The sequence below is a fragment of the Natrix helvetica genome (genome assembly GCF_964273705.1).
Source record: "Natrix helvetica genome assembly, chromosome: 4".
NCBI classification, from domain to species: domain Eukaryota; kingdom Metazoa; phylum Chordata; class Lepidosauria; order Squamata; family Natricidae; genus Natrix; species Natrix helvetica.
In genome coordinates this window covers 92883871-92904431 of record NC_138550.1, presented here as the reverse complement: position 1 = coordinate 92904431, position 20561 = coordinate 92883871, and the positions used below count along the sequence as shown (strand labels likewise).

The 20561-nt window shown below is 39.0% G+C and overlaps 1 protein-coding gene across 2 annotated transcripts in view; it reads left to right on the top strand.

The window, feature by feature from the left end:
* Positions 1-11570, top strand: part of RNF152 (ring finger protein 152) — a 50017-nt gene extending 38447 nt beyond the window's left edge. For both annotated transcript variants that reach the window (XM_081949947.1, XM_081949946.1), the window contains one exon: positions 10007-11570. In XM_081949947.1, coding sequence (XP_081806073.1) covers positions 10179-10790 — 612 coding nt within the window. In that variant the 5' untranslated portion in view covers positions 10007-10178 and the 3' untranslated portion in view covers positions 10791-11570. The remainder of the gene's footprint in view (positions 1-10006) is intronic.
* The last annotated feature ends 8991 nt before the right edge of the window (positions 11571-20561 follow it).

Here is a 20561-nt window from a genome sequence, read left to right as displayed (position 1 = left end):
AAATAGTACTTTATCATGCTCTCTGTGCAGTTTACAATATAGAAGCATTATTTTCATATCACCCCCGACCATATCTCATTTTACCGATCTTGGAAGAATGAAAGGCTGAGACAACCTTGAGCCTCCGTCAGGATCGAGCTCCAGACTTCGGGTAGCATTTGCCTGCAATATTGCACTTTTAACCACTGTGTAAACTACTGTAAACTGTAAACACTATGTAAATCAATGTAAAGGAAATCTAACAATAGATCTGAATTGTCCTCACATGGAGAATACTTGAGATGGGTGGTGGATTGCCATTAAAAAGACTGCTTGACACACATTTCATTTTATATTGCCTCTGTAATATATTTCGTTGCATGCTTGACTTGGGTGGGTTTTAATAATAGATTTGTCTGGGAAACATGCAGTAAATGTAAGTTTCAAGTCCCATTTGTTTTTCTACATGTGAAAGCAGTTCAAAGAAGAGAGCTTGGGGATTTTTGATTTGTCTCCAGTCAAGACCAATTGACTTCATGAACTGCGCTTCACTCAATTATGCCTCTCCCAATTTGGACTGGCAGCTTTTCCAGTTCTCGGAGGCCAAGCTCTTGGGATTTGAGCTGCAAATGCCAGAAGTGTTTTATACCATTGGTCTTTACAGAGAACTCGAGCAGACAAGGCCATGTTCAAGCAGCACTGGTTTATTGGAAGCAGATTGTTGCTCTTTGGCACTGCAGTTTGTGATTGCGGTACAATTTGAAGATATGGACAGAAGGTTTTCTTCAGGTAATGGAAACACGAATGACAGTTTTGTGAAGAAACCAGAAGTCAGTAAAGAATCTTTTCTATCATTTCCACAGCACTATCAGCAACTCCACGCTGCTCCTTCGCTTAGCCTGTTATACTTGGCATCTTCGGGTTTTACTCTTGCCTCGTTGGACTTTTTACTCATCTTTACCTATTTCCAGATTCTTGCAAGAATGAGAAATTTGACTCCACGGAGTATTGAAACCTGACCCTGGTGTAATGATACAACTACAATTGAACAGAGATTCTTTTATTGGTTTGTTGGTTTTGCTTGTTTCATTTTTTGTTTTTTCAGATATATGAGATAAATTTGGGTTACTGCAATGTGCCCTACATGGGACTGCCCTTGAAGAGCATTCAGAAGCTTCAACTGGTGCAGAACGCAGCTGGACAAGTAGTAAATGGTGCTGTTTACTTGGCACATTTAACACCGTGATTCCATGAACTACATTAGTTGCCAGCATGCTTCTAAGATGGGATTTAAGGTGCTGGCTGCCACCTTTGAAGCTCTTCATGTTTTGGGACCCACTTATCTAAGAGACTATCTTTTCCCATTTGTTTCTGTCTCTCTAATCACATTTGGCAGGATGGACATGCGCCATGTTCCATTGGCCAGTGTGTGACATTGGGGCCCAGGAGGTTTGCCTTTTCTGCCATTGCACTCGCCCTATGGAACATCCTCTATCCAGATAGTAGGATGGCTTGAAGCCTGCTGACTTTTCATAAGGTCCTAAAGTCCTGGTTATGTGCTTGTAGTTCCAAGTGTGTGAAGACTCCTATTTTCTGGTGGGTTGACCACCAAACACTGTAACACCCTCCTTGACCGCTGTGTGCATTTTAATTCTTGTATAGTGATTATTATGATGCCCAGAATCACTTGCTGAAATGAACAGCCATAGGTATTGATTGATTGATTTAATGAATGAAAGAAAATAAATAAATGAATGAAAAAAATGCATTTGAACTTGGAAGGGGCCAACTCCTTCTCCCATTGCAAATAGAACCCAAAATATGATACTCTATTCTCTTTCATAGTCAATTTTTTAAACCAAAGTTTTAATATTTCTCTAAGGCATGTTTTGTGTCATTCTGCTAGTTAAATGGGACTATAAATTCTATGTTGCAAAAATCTGGGACACCATTAGATGACAGCAAAAAGATATAGACATCTATATCCCCCCCCAATCTAATGACCGCTTGGATTTTAATCGCTCAGATCTGCCAGTCTAAATGGAGATTTATCAGAGGACTCTCAGAAAATAGAAAATTAGTTGCAGGAATGTGTTAAAACAAACATTTTACATACACAAAAGCTAGGAGTCTGATTTCCGAGAGCAGTAATAGTAGTGCTGGTGCTAGTAGTAGTAGTAATGATAATAGAAATTGTCTGGTTCAGTAAATCGCAGTTCTCTTTACACTCACATTTGGCTTGACCTGACAATATTTTCAGACATGACTTTTGGAATCCTTGGTGCTCTCTGAGCTTGGTTGTGTTCTTGCAGACATTTCATTACCCTAGTTTGTCTATTGAAATCTCCTTTATCGAGACATGACTTGGCTAGACTAGAATCTTTATTGCAGGCAAGGGTGAAGCCTTAAACTAAACATTTGACAGTGGTACAAAGAAGACAGAACTTTTCTAGCTGTCTCTGATGCAGATTTTAAATGCTAGACATTTTCTTTCCTTCCTTATGAGTTAACAGAAATCTGGCTGGTCCCTTGATGCCTTAGGAGGCTGCTGAGAGTGTTTACATAATAATTCTCTCTAATTTGGGAATCACTGGTTCCATTGTGCTGGTCTCAGCCCTAACTATAATATCAAATCATTTCCTTAACAAACCATGATAGAGTCATTTTAACAACTATGGTCATGGAAAAATTAACAGAGTAGCAGGCAAATAAAGACATTATTTGGATATTTCCATTCATGGAGTTTGCCCTGCCACTCTTCCCCACCTCACCTCTCCAGATGTCCACCATCAACATGATAACAAGCCTTCCATCTTCAACCTTCAATTCATTTATTTGCTTTTTGAGGGAAAGGCACAATGTCTCCTCAAAGTAGCCAGGAACTACTGGGAGAAACACCATGATGTTGTGGCATCTTGGTTTCTGGGGCAGGAGAAGGCTAGATGAGACAGTGCCTCCAACTCCATATTGCAAAATTATTGATGCACTTTTTTTCTGGGGCAACAACAACTAGCAAAGTTACTTGGTTCAACTTTATAAGACTTGGAAAATCCCCATGCAGGAGCTTTTCCTTAGATGAACAGGAAAATTTGCTTTTCTAATATGTAATAACATAATATGGTTATATGTCTATGCATTTTATAATAGTGTACGTCTTACCATTGCATGGAACAACTATAATTAATTTCTGTAATAAGTTGGCCAGCTTAATGTATCCTGATTTTATATGATTTCAGCTTGGTTATCTGGCAATCTGTGTGAAATGGTATGAGAGAATGACCTTGGGCGATCTGTGTGTATTTGTGTGTGCTGGGTGTATGTAAAGAGTTGCATAGGGTAAGATCAGATAAGAGAGGGCATAGCCTGCAGCTGCCTAATGGGCAGAGAACGAAACTCAGAAAGGATCCTCCCTAAATTCCCAGACTGTATAAGAGTCGGCAGGAGATTTTTACTGTCAGATTTGCAAGATTCTATTAAGGAAGCCTTACAATAAAGTAGAATTAGTTCTGTTTCTTGCCTGGTCTACCTGGGAAGACTTGACGCTAGATTGGTAAGAAGAGTTTTTGTAAAGTAATTTATTTTAACTGAAATTGCTTCATTGGGCAGAGTATCTGTGAAGAGAATACTAAAATTGGATGTTGACTGAGAAGGCAAGGAGGGTTGCAGGAAACGTTTCTCTTTTGCCCATAAAACAGTAAATGTAAAGATCCCTATCCAGTCATGTCTTAGTCCAGTGGATGGTGCTCATCATTGTTTCTTACTGAGCGAACAATTGTTCGAAGACATTTCCGTGGTCATGTGGTCAGCATGACCATACGTTGAGGTGCACAGAATGGTGGTACCTCTTTATCTTCTTGCATTTAGCAATAGTAATAGCACTTAGACTTACACGGCGCTTCATAATGCTTTGCAACACTCTCTAAGCAGTTTATAAAGTCAGCATACTATCCCCAACAATCTGGGTCCTCATTTTACCAACTTCGGAAAGATGGAAGGCAAGATGAAATCTTGAACTAGTCAGGATCAAACTGCTGGCAGTAGGCAGAGTTAGCCTGCAATACTACATTTAACCACTGCATCACCACCATGCTTTCCAACTGCTAGTTGAGCCACAGCTGGGACAAGTAATGACAGCTCACCCCTTCATGCGGCACTTGGGTCTTGAACCCAGGTTATCAGCTTTCCATTTGACAAGCTCACCCATATTTTTATGTGTGCTGAGCCATCGCACCCATAAAAGCATCTATTGAATGAAGGATAGAATACAGGGAATAAAAAATGTCTTGCTTTCTTATAAAGAGTGTTTTCAAAATATATTAAGAAATAGTGTCCTCTCCCCAATGATTGTGGCACACTTTAATAATAATGATAAAGCATAAGTAAAAAATAATAGCAGGAGAGTGATATGATTTAAAAAATGGCACATAAAACTTTAGCAAAGCAAATGAAAAACTTGGTAACTATTTGTTTGAAAAACCAAAACCAAATAATACTTTTGGCTGCTGTTTGAAGAATAGAAAAGCTGATACCAGACCAATTTCCCCTCCTCTCCCTCTCTCACAGCATTTGCAGGTATACCATCAGATTTCATTTCCACAAGATTTAAATGAAAAGTGAAAGTAGACATTTAGTATTTAGGTATTAGTATTATTAGTATTTAGTAATAGTTAGTATTCAGTAATAGGTAGTATTGTACCTATAATTTCCAACCCAGAATACCCTCATGACAGGAACTATCTTTAGTTCTGTTGAAAATGGTTGGATACCTAAGGAAATGAGACCAAGAGCCCTTCTCTCTTCATGCATAGGTCATCCATCAGGGTGAAGACATGAGACCTGAAGTCTAATTTAAATTAAATTTATCCGAGAGGGGGTTCAGTTCTACACCATCTCCTTTCACAAGACTATGCACAAGGTTATTTATTGAATAAATATTTGTTTATTTTTTTGTATTTTACCTTTCGGCCTATAGGGATCTAGGTGTCTGTGGCCTTGCTGATAGCTATTGCAAATTCCTAGTTTCAAGGCCAGTTTCTTGAGAAGAGGCTAGCTAATACCTGCAGTTTTGATGGTTATGGTTTACCAACAAGTAACACTCGCTCCTGAGTGTATTTGCTGGCAACTTCTTAGAGCTAAACAAGAGAAAATATTTTATTAGAAAGAAAAGCTCTTATTGGCATCTGAGAATACCATGCTGGTGATATTCTTGTTCTTCAATACAGCTGTGTAGATTTTGATTTAAAAAATAACACTAATCCCTAATGTTCTGTTGACACCTGTGCCCAACTATCTACTTTAATTTTTTTAAGTTGTTTTACAGCACAACAACACATTCATTTTGTTCCTCCTTAAATGACTGGTGGGCTTTCTATAGAACACAAGTGGCTGTTTAATTTACACACCATCAATCAGACAGATGTCTTCCGAACAGTTAGAAAACAAGGGCTTTTAATATCACCAAGTAAAAAAGTGATAGTAATTTCCTTCGTATGCCTTTTATACAGTGTGTTAGGTGCAAAATGGTGTGGAGGCTGTATAATCAGAAACTCTAAATTGGCCTGTCTACTTACTTTAGACAAATGGCTTAAGATGCTCCAAAAGTTGAAATCTCATCCCTATCTCTCTGTCCTGATGCATTTGTTTGAAAAGTCCACATGTACCTATGTAAGTTATTTGAGTTGTTAAAGAGAAGCAAACAGTGCACGAAACACACTTGCTTGGTAATTTTCCACAGGTTAGTGTCTAACCACAGGTTTTACAGACCTTGTGAAAGTGTTAAAGATACCTTTAATAGCAGAAGGGTAGGAATTGTAAATTAATTTGTGAAGACTCAAGCATATGCATCCTGTTTATATTTTAATGCATTTCATTCCGGCAGTAAATTTCTCTAGTGCAACCCCGAACTGTTCCTTTTTCCTGTTTTCTGCCCCCCCACCCCCATCCTGCTCCATGGCCTTAGGGCAGCAAGCATGGCCATATTTAAATCATGCATAGTGTGTAATGGTTTCTAAGGAAGCTTAATGTATTGGAGGAGTTTGCATTTTGAAACTTCCTTGGTAAAGGTAATGTGCTGCCTAGTTACAAGCTTGAGCTTAACCTTGCCAAATAGTAGTGTGTATAAATGAATACCCATGTCCAGAGTTTGCAACTTCAGGAGTCATAGGGGAATTTGCTAAGGAGTCTCTTTCACCAGACCAGCAGGCATTCTGTGAAGAACTGCGTTTACATTTCAAGAACAATGTCACTTTCAATAATCGTTTTTTTTTTCTTAAAGAAAATTAGCTTCAACTAATTTGTGATTTTCCCCCTCTTTACTCCTTTCTGCTGTTAATGCACCTCTTTCTCTTCCTTGGAGACTTTTGCCCGTGGTTTTTTCATACACCATTAGCTTTTATTAACATTAGTAGATATAGCTCAGCCTGCAGAGCTTTCAGCTGCTATGAAATCTGCACTAACCAAGGATATTAATCATGATTCTGATTGTCTCTGTCTTTTGGTCTCACTTGAGTGTCACTGCCTTCCAGCCTTTCTCTCTTCCTACTCTTCGTCCTTTAAGAGTTCTAAAGATATCCCTGACTGTCTTTCTCAGTCAGCAATATTTTCTTGGCTGTCATCAGATAGTCCAAAGTACTAATGACAAAACAGTGTTTTTGACTGCTGCTGAAGTCAGCTATACCCTCATACAAGATCTGAGCAAATTTGTGCATAACGTCTTTGCAAGCACAAACAGCAAATGTGGTTGGCGCTATTGATGGGACGAATATCCTGGATTTTTCCAAGTATTGGGTTGTGTGTGAATGTGGCTTACACGAGTCTCCCCGAAATGGGTACCTATAGGTGTATTCAGGCTTCTGATGTGATAGGTCTTCTGGAAGTTGCCATGTTGCCAACACATCTGGGAGTGCTAGATTTGGGGAAACTAGACCAAGTTGTAGTCTCATTGCATATAAATTAAGATGCAGTAGATGTAAATTCAAATCCATTTTAACCCTTGTACAGCAGCTATTTCTCAGTCTAAACTAACCAGAAAAATATTCATGTTATGACGTGCACAGGTGAGTATGTATTGGCGTGTTTGTTTGTATGTATGCATTCTCAGTTTGAGCAGGGTTCAGATAAAAAGTACTATCTGTACTTTAACTCAGGCTTTATATCATTAAAGGTCATTTGGTTCGCCATCTGGTTTCCACAGTACACAACTTTACTAGCACTGAAAATGTTACCTAGTTTGCAAGAAATGTCTGCAAGAAAACAACCAAGCTAAGAGAGCACCAAGGACCTCACAACTGGTTATATATCTGAATCCATACTGCAAAACTTGAAGACAATCAAAATCTCTCCTCTTCCTGCACTTTTCTCTGAAGAAAAGCTGTTTTATCAATTGCAAAAGGAAAGCTTCAAAAGGCACCGAAATGATATTAAGGGTTGCATTTAAAATCACTTTAAGTCTGCAGTTCCCAAAGTGTGTGACGTGACATCCCAGGGTGCCGCAGCAAACTCACACGGATGTAACAGCGTATTTAAAATTTTACCCCATGTGAACTACTAGCTTGAAGTAGTACATAGTTTTTGCTTAGGGGTGATGTGAAAAAAAATTCATGAGACATTCAGGGCACAGGACAATCAAGGCATTGCGAGAACCTCTGCTATATGTGTTTTATTGAAATTATATATTAATAATTTCAATCCATGTTAAAGTAACTCTTAAGATAGTGGTTTATAGTATTTGGTAGTAGTATATATGTGTGCATACATATAAAATGTGCATACTCTCATGAATAAACACACACATACAGAGTTAATCTACATATCTATTTACTTTTGCTGCTTAGGATTTACATCTATATACCGCTCCAATCTAGGGGTAGTGAGCTAGGCTACAGACGCACTGAAATTATGCTAACTTTGCCATGCCTTATGGCCACTGGACCATGAAACACCCTACCAGGGATTTGATAGAGACTGTTTTTTTATTTAACTTTATTCTAAGATTCTTGAATTAATGTATACCTCTCAGTCTTGGCAGAACCATTGAAAGACAAACAAACAAAATTAAAATAGTATTAAAGTAACCTATTAAAAGGAGACGCTAAAAAATACAGAATACACAAATACACAAAGAGATAAATGAATGGTGGATAGCTACTTTTTTTTACATGAGTCCATTGTCAAACGTCTCTAGTACCAAAACCCAAATTAGAATCTTTTGACCTAATGCATTACAAGCTGTTTTAAAAGGAAGATGCTATTTCCCTGCCTTTTCTTTCATTCTTGTTGCCTGAAATCCATTCTGTTGGCTTAGTATGCCAACTATTTAGATATAACCTGTATTTCTGTTTTGTCATGTTTGTAACTTTTTTTGTACATCACTTCTTTCCCATGTGTGTGTGTGTGTGTGTGTGCCCGTGCGCGCACATAGACACCCACATTCACACCATCTTTTCCAAAACAACTGGAATCACCATGGTGTTCACTTAGTAGTGGTTATCTCAGCTTTTTCATGTCTTGGTTTTGTGTTTTACTGTAGATCTACTGTAGTGGACTGATGAAAACAGTGTCATGTAGATTTGAATAGATGCAGGGAAAGAATGCAAGGCATAGCAACGGTTGTAGTAATCAGAGAATAGTTTGGGATAGATGTTAGCATCCCTCAAATCCTGATCACCTCATCACATAAAAAGAAACAGACAAAAACATATTCACTGTATAACACACAAGTGTTTGACCCTCAATAATTTTTATGTAAACCTCCCAGAGTCTGTTCAGTAGTAAGATGGGGAGTGTATAACTTTGATTAACAAAATAAATAATCTGGATCAGGTCTATGGTTGCCATAAATGGCCACACTGCTTCATTCTTCACACCCAAAAATTGAGGTTGAAATCTCCCGTCTATTCTAACGCTGGAAAACTCTACCAACAATCTAAGCACAGAGTTGAGCTGCTGGGACTTGTGGTACAGTTCACACATAAAGCTTGTGATGTTCTGGAAGAGTTGCCTGTTTGGTCTATTACTATTACTTACGGTAACTACTTCCCATATTGCTACCAACAGTGGGGGTTCCCCATTTGACTTGTTTGGTGCACAAGTTACACTTCCATAGCACTTTCCAAACAAAAAAAGAGAAGTTAAATAGAATTGGCACGACTGTGATGCTCTTTTTATTTGATTATTATCTAAAGAGAAAAGAATGCAATGATCAGAAAGAAAGGAAAATATTATGAAACTGGTCCTGTCCAGAGTATCATTCTATTAAAGTCCTGCTTTAGAAGTTAACATAGAGGACTAGCTCCACTCCATTAACATAACACACACAGCTGCTGATTTCACTGCCCAAGGATTGCTTTTGCAAATATAGATGTTGCATAAATCAATATGTTGCTGTATTTATTAAACATGCAAGCTCTTGTATACGTTTTGGTGCTGTACCCAAACACAAGCAGTACCTAGCTAAACCAGTTGGGATACAATTCCCAGAATATCTAGCAAGCCATGCCAAAGAATGAGAATGGAGAACTCTGTTCTAATCCATTTCAGTGAGCTCTTACACTATACATAAGGTGTACTATGTATATGGGCATTTCCATTAAAATGTAACAGAAGATCATTCAAGGCATATATCAAATGACATGTGATAACTTGCAACATAATGACTGAGAAGTTGTTTAAATGTTTCTTACTCCACTTGTCTTGTATCATTCAGCACTTTTTAAAGCAAATGATGAAGCTTCTTTCTCAAGCTCATAATAATTAATCACTCTTCTCTCTTTTTCCTGCAAGCAAATAGTATTTTTGTTACTGGCTGAATACACATGGAGATTCAGGCACTAGCTTGAAAGGTTTTCTTTAAAGGTTTTTACTTGGCTGCAGCCTGCATTTTTTTTAATGATTGCTGTTGTTGTGACACTGCTTAGGGGAGTCTCAAGTTGAGAAGCCCTTTCTGTTCCTCTGCATTCATAAATCTCTTCCTCCCTCTGGTATTTTAATAGATCTTTATGATTCATTCTCATTATTTTTCCCCCCGCAGATGCTGATGGACCTCCAGTCAGATGCTTCCTTCTAGACTTCATACCTTCATTTGTTTGGTAGCAGAATACAAAATAGTCATTGTGGGAGGACAAGAACAGCTCTGGGCACCAGGTTTTGGACTGGACTGCAAGTCAGCGTGATATCTTTTGCTTTTCAATAGTTGGGCAACCATGGAGAATCTATCCCAGGACATTCTTCTAGAGTGTCAGATTTGTTTCAATTACTACAGCCCACGGAGGAGACCCAAGTTATTGGACTGTAAGCATACTTGTTGCTCTGTTTGCCTTCAGCAGATGAGGACCAGCCAGAAGGACCTGAGGTGTCCATGGTGCCGAGGTGTCACTAAACTCCCACCTGGCTTCTCTGTCTCCCAGTTGCCAGATGATCCGGACGTCGTTGCCGTGATTGCAATACCCCACACTTCAGAGCACACTCCAGTCTTCATCAAACTTCCTAGCAATGGGTGTTACATGTTGCCCTTGCCCATCTCCAAAGAGAGGTCTCTATTGCCTGGAGACATTGGCTGTCGTCTCTTGCCAAGCAGCCAACAGAAGTCTCTCACTGTGGTCACAATCCCAGCCGAGCAACAGCCACTGCAGGCTGGGATGCCGCAGGTTACAGGAGAGGAGGAGCAAGACCAGAGGGGCATTGTGAAAAGCTCCACCTGGTCAGGGGTTTGCACTGTCATCCTGGTGGCCTGTGTCCTAGTTTTTCTTCTTGGTATTGTCCTCCACAACATGTCATGCATCTCCAAACGTTTCACTGTGATCTCCTGCGGCTGAAAGAAGGCTGCAGCAAGCTCCTCTTGTGAGCTAGATTTAGGGATTTGGGAGGGTGGTATTGATGGTGACGGGAGGCCAGGAGGAGAAATGCTGTCACATGGACTGAATCATTGATGCCAGGCAAGCTGATTGACAGTCCAGAGTCTGCTGTAAAAAGTAGGACAGCAAGACCCGCTAATAGAATGTGAGGCATATCCGGTGCTTCTCTGCTGGTGATGATATCAAAGAAGACTGCATGCATACTCACTTAACAAATGATCTGTAATCTATAATGATTTCATCATGTTATGAGATTAAAGTTGTCTATTTAGCTGGTTCTACTGTACAGGTCATGATCTCTCCCTTTCTTTCTCTCTGTCTCTTCAGAGTAGTTGATTTACAAATGAAAATGCTGTATGTTCAAGTAGAATTAAACATTGGAATGAAGACAGTTCAATCTACCCAGTGTTTTCCAGACATAGCAAAAATGTAATTCTCTCTTTATTTTCTTTCAATAGCAGCAGGGAAAATGATGAAATGTAATCATTTAGGCCATGAGGACTTTTTTTGTATCTTTCAAATTGCACATTCATGAAAGTGGTTTTAAAAATTTGTGCACAGGTATAGAAAGGGAACATTTTTTTTAAAGTATTGAAAATCTTCTAGATGTAATATATGTGTATGTTTATGCTCATTCTATTTTCTTCTGTAGTTTAAATGATTTTGTTTGTTTTGTTTTGTTTTTTAAAAATTGAAATGAGACCATAAGCATAATAGCAATAAAGGAAGTTAGGAAGGATATCTAGATGTCTGGCCAAAATGATTGTCTCTGTGTTTTTCTGTCAAACACTACTTGAATATGTAAGTTCTCAACATGGTACTTCACATGCATATATGATTCAGAAATAGCAGAGATCGTGTTATCCAAGAGAGAATATGTTTACCCAAATGGCAAAATTAATGATTTTTATTAAAGTTCCTTATCCTCCGGAATACAAGTTTGAGTTACTTTATCAAAGGAGATATAATACAATAGCTATGTTTTTGATGCTTATTTATTATTGCAGCTATGAGATATTGGTGGGCATTATGGATGTAATGCAGAATAGATACACCTATATTGTGCTGTCCCTTATAATGAAAGGCTTTTATAATGTGAAAATGTTGTCATTACAAAAGTAAGTAAGAGGTCAAAATAAGGGCATAATAGTCAAATGAGTGATAATCCAACTGAAGTTAAAACCATGCAGGTTTTCCTTAGGCACTATTTAAATGTTCATATTGACAAGTATTACCAGGATGAATTGTCTTCTACAGATATTGGACAACTTTGTCCATAATTAGGAAAGGGTTTGTGTTCATAGCAGTAAGGAAGGAAAGTCTGGCTCCCATAAAAAAAGTTTGGCTTTAATATTGAAGGGAAAGCATGAAACCTGTATTGGTAGCAGTTTAGCTGCTGAGTCATGCCATCTGGAACCAATGATTGCTGTTTATCATCTGCTCAAAGAAACTACTAACTTGTCTTTCTTTTTCAGGAAACATTGTTCATTATCTCAAGATGTTCAAGAAAAGGCACGTTAATTTTAGTGTGATCGCTCCAACTGAGGCAAGTTGGGAAGCTGCCAGAGAAAACAGCCAGTTAACTAAGGGACTGAGGGCTTGGAGCTCCAAAAGAGACATAAGGGAGACACCAAGAAATAAAAAACGGAGGTGCTTTTATCCTTTGCCTTAACCTCCATTTTTGCCATTTATCATATAGTAAGCTTTGAACACATTTCCCATTTTCTTCCGATGAGTATAAGGACTGGACATAGCTATTTCTTCACCAATGTTAGGAAGCATCTGTTTTTCACAATTTTCATTTCTCCATGATACATTCTTCACTTGATCGGTCCTCATATCCCTCTATTTCTACTTTTAATGGTGCCCTATGTACAGTATTGGTTTTGGTAGGGTTTTCAGGAGGCAGAATCTAACACGGTTAATAGATATCAGGAATTGAAAAGTTAATGAACTATGTCCCTATGGAGATGCATATAAACTCGTATTCCTAATTCATAAAGTGCCATTATGCATCATGAGATTCATTTTGAACTGCTAATAATAGGTTGAAAGATAACCATTTTTAATCTAAATGCTTGTCTACTCATTGGACTCAGGGCTGGGCTGGATAAGAAACAATTATAATTATTTACTATATTTACTATAATTACCATTTATTCTTCATTTTTTAAGAATTCAACCAAAGAAGACAACATATAATAAATCCTGTAAGATATATATGTCTTTAACAATCAAAGTGTGTGGATTGCAGGTCAACTGCTAAAAATTAAAATAAGTGGAGATGAGAATAAAATTAAGGAAAATGTCACTTCTCTCCATAACTTAGATTAAAAAACAGAATGAGTAATGAGCATCCTATTTACCTTTAATTGGACTTTGGCAATGGTGCTTGTTTTATATTTCATGTATGAAATTGGCCACAAAAACTAAGCACTTGTGGATATCAAACAATACAGTCTACCTTGACTTAGCTTTGGCCACATTCTAAAGTTTTGATTGAAAAGGAATATGTCTCGCTTGTAACTATGGTGAGCTTCCCTGAAAACACAACAGTCTTTGTGTTTAGGACCTGTGAGTGTTTGGCTTAGTTTGGCTTCAATGTGAATCTGAAGAAGAAAGTCCTGAGACTGCTGTTGTGAAAGAACTCAATATGAATTACCTTTAGGGCTGAGACTAGATGTAATCCTTGACTTACAACAGTTCATTTAGTGGCCGTTCAACGTTCAAATGGCACTGAAGAAAATGAATTATGACCATTTTCTCACAGTTACGACCTTTGAAGCATCCCCATGATCATGTGATGAAGATTCACTTAACAACCAGGTTACTAACTTATCAACTCCAGTGATTCATTTAACAATTGTGGCAAGGAAGGTTTTAAAATGGGGCAAAACTCACTTAACAAATGTCTCACTTAACAACAGAAATGTTGGGCTCAATTGTCTTCGTAAATTAAGGACTACTTGTATAGACTCAACAGTTGCCCAAAGTGGGGCTATTGTTACAAATCGGTTTGGGAAGAAGAAATTTAGATGCAGGGTTATAAAGTAGAGTTGTGAGAACTGGCTTTGTTCGTCATGGAATTCAAAGCAATATAGTTAAATATAACCTACTTAGGATATAATCATAAGGATATAATTGTCCTCACTTTAGGCATGAAATGCAGGTGGCTGACTTAGGGCCAGTCACTGTCTCAGCTCAACTCGCCTCAAAGGTTGTTACTGTGGGGAAAATTGGGTTGAGTTGCTTATAAAAATAATAAAGGCAAGATTTAAAAATACCTTAAAGGAAATCCAAATCAAAATGATACTTTCCCTGAATTTTTAACCTTCCATCAATCCTGAGAGATTGATTTACCTCAGTGGTTCTCTAACTTTGTATTTTAAATTCCACCAATCACTCAGTTAAGACACATTTGTGTGTGTGTGTGTGAGAGAGAGAAAGAGAGATGGTGGCATTAATAGAGGAGTTGGCTCTCACTGTGCTTGTTGTTGTGGCCCTCAGCCATTTTTCCATATTTGTCACCACCCTGGCCTATTCTGATTGGCATGAAAAATGCCGTTTAATAAGTTGCCAGAATCATGCAAATTGAAATCTACACTTTGGGGAGAAATACCTGACTTATTCTTTTCTAGGCTGTGCTCATTTTTCTACTTCTGAGGAACTGGAGAGACAGCGTCTCGAGGCCAGACATGTAGTATACTTTTCCTAGAAGTGACAAACTTGTAGGATTTGTTTTGTTTTGTTTTTACTCACGTATCTGATGTTTATGTGTGCTAATTGTTCACGAAGTCAGCACTACTTCAGCCACAAAATGGCTCAATTCTGCTTGCAACATCCAACTCCAACTTGGATGCAAAATGCAGCTGGCTTTCTCAAAGGTTTCTGCGGCAATGCACACCAATAATAGAGTTAGAACTCTACCAGTTTTAATCCTAGAAATGTAACAAATTGCTGGGCTATTTCCATGTTAAGATCTGATAGCTCAACATAACACAGAGATTTATTAGTAGAATCAAGATTCTACTAATAAATCTCAGGGTTATGTTGAGCTATCAGATCTTAACAATGCATAGAAACACTTGGTTAATCCGTGCTTTTATGAAGAGGCAATTATACAATTACTTCAAAGAGCTGTTCCTGAGATAATATTTATCTACCTAAGAATCTGTGGCAGAACTACAGAAGATATTTAATAGATTATTGAACTTTGCTTGATAGCCTCTTCCCCTCCCTTCTTTCTTGCTCATCTCTCAGCTTCCCTGTATCAACCCAGTGTGGCAAAACAATAAATATTTGCAAGCCAATACTGACCTTCAAGCACATTGTTTCATCCTTATTCAAAGCAGTTGGATAAATTGCCTGATGGTTCAGGTCCATAAGGTAAAGGTTCCCCTCGCACATATGTGCTAGTTGTTCCCAACTCTAGGGTGCAATGCTCATCTCCGTTTCAAAGCCAAAGAGCCAGCGCCGTCCGAAGATGTCTTCATGGTCATGTGGCCGGCATGATTAAATGCCAAAGGCTCATGGAACGCTGTTACCTTCCCACTCAAGTGGTTCCTATTTTTCTACTTGCATTTTTACATGCTTTCAAACTGCTAGGTTGGAAGAAGCTGGGACAAGTAACGGGAGCTCACCCCATTACGTGGCACTTGGGATTCAAACCAGTGAACTGCCGACCTTTCTGATCAACAAGCTCAGCATCTTAGCCACTGAGCCACCGCATCCCCATTTTCCTCAAATAAGGATTTAGATCTTGTTTGGGTCACAGAAAGGTAACAATAATTATTTGGAAGATACAATTTCAAAGCATACTTGAAAGTATTCCACCAAGGCATTGCTTTTAAAAAATGTTCTTAAACATTCTCTTGAACAGGAATACTTCCAAGTATTATATCTGGAAGAAAAATGATCCCAGCAATACATAAACTTCTACCCCTATTTTCTACACCATCACTACCAATTAATATTTGGAGGTCAGTACAGTAGAGCATAGAGTTGCTGTTAATAAAGAAAATATTGCAGCTTTAAAAAGGCCATTATGCCTGAGACAAAACATTTTAGGTGATGTTTATTAGCCAATCATTTGAAGGTTAGAGGGGAATATTGGAATGAAGCTTTTATTCTTTTCCCCTTAAAAACATTTATTAGCACTTCTGGTTCCGGCGGCTACGGCGACAGGCAAGCCTTTGCCTGCTCCCGCTCTCCCGGTGGGCTTTCCCCGCTTCTGGGGGGGCACAGGACGCCCCGGAGAGGCGTCCTGCCGAGGGAACAGCTCGCGGAGGGTCCTGGCGTCGTCGTCGGCTGGCGGGGGCTTCTCCGCTTCGTTCTAGGCATCGGGGAGCAGTCTTGGAGGGTGCGCGTGCGTCTCACTCCATGCCGATCGGAGAACGCACTTTTGAATGAAGCAGCGGCGGTATGGTGAGAGGCTTCCTTTCTTCATTCCCCTTTTTTTGAATTGATGGACTTTTCAGCTTTTTAAAAAAGTTTAACTTTCGGATTCTTGCTGGAGGTGCGGCTAGAGGGAGGGGGATTTCCCCCCTCCCTTGGACAAGCGGCTTGAAAAGATTTTGCTTTCGCCCCCAGGGGAAGGAGGAGAGGGGAGAGCCAACTAATGATGCCTCACCCCTATAAAAGTGACTTTCATTGGACTTAGCTCCAGAATTTATGGGTGAACTGAGAATTTTCTGAACTTTTAAAAGTTTGCTATGCCTCTGAGCCCAAAGCTGGCAGGGCAAGATGGCACACTTCCGTTGTCTTCATGAACTCTGAAACCTGACTCCACCTTTAAAACTCAGGCTTCCGGTCTTTGTCTCCGTGCCACCCAGAAAAATCTCTTGTGGATTGTCATTTTCTGAACCCTCTGGAGAGAAAATTTTTCTCTATTACTAGACTGACTAAAGAAACTCCCAGCTGCTTGGATCTTCTGCCTCCTGAACTCATCTGCCTGCTCTACTTCTTCAGCTGTCCAGTCTCTACACTGACTGATCTCTCTGTTTTATAAACTATGTCTCCAAAAAGACCACCACCTGGAAAACCTGGCTTTGCTACCTCTGCACCGACATCTGCAACATCCAGTCCTGCCACACAGTCAAAGATTACAGAACTGATGCAACCCAAGAGTACAGAGATGGATTTGCAACAAATGCTCCAGCAACTCATACAAGGCCAGGAAGAAATTAAGAAACAATTGAAGGAAATGAAGGAGGAAATTAAAGAGAATCAAGTCCAAATTTATAAGAACTCACAGAGACTGGACCTTGTGGAGGGTGGGGTGGCGGAGGCGAGGGGGGGGGGTTGAAGCTTTGCAGAAGGGTAACAAAGAACTTGATATCCAACAAATGAAAACAGAGTTTGAGAGAATGTCCTTTTATCTTAGATTTCAAAATGTTATAGAAGCAGATGGGGAAAATATAAGGGACATCATGACTAATATTTTAGCTGAATACATACACAAAGATAAACAACAGATGGAATGGGAGATAGACCTGGTCTATAGAGTGAACTCAGCATATGCCAGAACACACAATGTGCCCAGGGAGGTCCATATCAAATTTCTTAGGAAAAACACAAGAGACACAATTCTGGGTGTACAAAGGGGGCAAGCATTGACATATCACGACAGGGAGATAACCATCTTGAAACAGATCCCAAAAAAAATTAGGGAGAAAAGGAAAAACTTCGCAATTGGCGAATAAATTATACCAGAAAGGGGTGTGGTTTAGATGGTTGATGCCTGAAGGGATGCTGATATTCTGGGAGGAGACAAGAATTAGAATCAAAACACCTATAGAGGCTCAGGCCTTTATGGAAAAAAATAAAGCGATCCTAGAAAAAACAGAAGACTCCTCAATGGTTACACAGGACACGGGAGGGGCCGGAGCTCTGCCAGCGGGGGGAGAAGGGGCAACACTAAGAAAGCTCAGATCACAAAAATGAGTAAGAAAATCACATTGTTATAAACAGACCAAAAGTAATAATGAAATTATACCTAGACTATATATTATAATATATAAGCTGATTGAAATATTTTTATAGAAGTGATATGCTGATTTTATACGATTTTGTATTAATGTTTTATACATAGATGTACCTTATGAGTTTGGAGGGAGGGGGCGTCTGCCATACTTGCAACTGCCAAAATTTGTATACTTACCCTTTTCCTTATAAATGTTTTAAAATGTTTTAAATGTTTTAAAAAACCAATAAAACTTTTTGGAAAAAAAAACATTTATTAGGAAGTCCACACTTTTATAAGTAAATGAAATACCTTCATATACAGTACCTGCATTCATATTTGAATATTTCCCCTTTCTAATAAAGAGTTTGGACTGATAACAAGAGACTCTGAACTCTGCTGAAATGTACTTTGGTTTAGTCTTCTGTCTGACAGATTTATTATGATTTTTATGGAGCTAATGTCAATGAAGGTAAAGATAGCAATGCAGTTTTAATAATGTGTAGTTAATGTCAGACAGTCATGCATTCAGTTGAATCACAAAGCTGCCAGTCTATGTTTTATCTGAGTTCTTCACTTGTTGCAATGCTGCTTGTATTTGTTATTTTTTTAAAAAAAATACCAATTGTGCATTTCCTTTCTATTGTGACATAAAAATAAGCAACCTGCCTGTTCCCTGGAAAAGTGTATAGGCTTAATGTTAGGCATCCAGAAACTTGTGGCAAGTTGTTGTGGATTTTGTAACAGAATGGTAGATTTTTGTAAGTATGGCTCATAGAGACAATTATTTGCCAAGTCTCTTTGTTGTTGGAACAACCACGCATCCATTAAGGCATTTAAGCAAATGAACCAAAGTATTTGTCATGTCCTTAATTGATTAAGTAAAGTGGAAAGAGATTTATTTTTCAAAACACACCCACATAAAAATGACAATTTTAGGAAAGGCTGTTGAAGAAAACAAAGACATGTTTTCAGACATTCAGCACTGCAGTCCAACTAAAAATAATGATCTTTAATGATAATAAGAATCAAAGTATGTATGATATGCACAATATTATAGGTTTGGGAATTACTTAGGTTTATGTCTGATTCTTTCTGGGTAAAGCAAAGTGGGGAAGATCTGTGACTGGGACTCTTGCCTAAGACAAAATGGATTTGAAGTTCCCACTGAAATTTACTTGGAATTAATGTTAACAAAATGCTGTCGAGGGATGGGAGTTACAAAGGAATGGAGGTTGTTTTGGATGAACTTTTTAGTTTATTGGCCAGAGATCAGGTTTTTACACTACTGGTTGTTGTCTTTTACCTGATGTCAGCCATCCTATTTGGCACATTCAACAAAAGAAACTTCTGGCTATTTAGGATGACCAAGTTGTAGCTTTACTGAAAGATTCATCTAGGCACAGCAGAAGCAAAGTCAGTTCTGGGATTTTCCTGAAAAATCCTACATAGGCAAAATCCCTTTTTCCACTCTGGACCACCCAGAGTTCACAGTTCACCAATTGAGTTCAGTTCTGTGCCACTCAAACCTTCTTCATAATTTGTCCTTGAGGAATAACATCTCTGGCAACAGAAGGCTCTCGTGCATTCCATAGACTCATTCACATTAGGAATTCACCCTCCTCTCCCTGTCACTGTTTGGCAAACTGCAAGCGAATACAAGTGCAAGCAACTGTGGAATCGAGCCAGGTTTGACATCTGATTCAGGGAATCGAGCCAGGTTTGACACCTGATTCAGGGAATTTAGGCATACAAAGCATATGTTCCATCTCTGCAGTGGCCTCTCAAGATTTTTTTTTTTTTGCTTCTGAAATATCTGGGGACAAAGCCCAATCATTCCCTTTTAAATACAGGTACTTTCAACTGTTTATTTAGTGACCATCCAAAGTTACAACAGGACTGAAAACAGTGACCCATGACCATTTTTCACACTTGCAACCATTGCGCTATCCCTTTGGTCACATGATCAAAATTCAGACGCTTGGCGACTGACCTGTATGTATGTCGGCTGCAGCGTCCTAGGGTCACGTGATCCCCTTTTGCGACCTTCTGACAACCCAAGTCAATGGGGAAGCCAGATTCACTTAACAACCATGTGACTAGCTTAACAACTGGACTGATTCACTTAACAACTGTGGCAAGAAAAGTCATGAAATGGGGCAAAACTCACTTAACAGATGTCGCACTTAGCAACAGAAATTTTGGGTTCCATTGTAGTCATAAGTCAAGGACTACCTGGAAAAAGAATATCTATACTTGGATATGTTTTCCCTTTAGGTAATTTATAGCTGCAATCCCTTACAATTTTTTGTTATACCAGTGCAGGACCACCATAATTCTACTGCCAATATTGGTGCAGTGTGATTTTTTGGGGGGTGATGGAGGTAGTACCTAGTTTTCAATTAACGTTTTAAAAGAAGTGTGTTAAGCTAAGCTTCTGAGAACCTGAATGCATACATGCATTTTACATAATAAAGTCTCCCAGACAGGATAACCTCCCCACTCCCAAATGTTTTAGCCCATCTTACTTTGATGATATCATAGTGATGCCTACTATGGTCCTTGAAGGTGAATGACACAATAATAATAACAAATGGGTGATTCCAGCCCCAAAAGCATCATTTACCCCTTAGTGGTGGTGTGGCCCACCAGCTGCCAGCCAAGCTTGGACGATGAGGTTGGGGAAGAACTTGGGTCAGTTCTGGAGTTTGGGGAAGGCTCCGATGGATGCTCTGCATCAGACACAGGGATAGAGCCAAAACCATCCGACA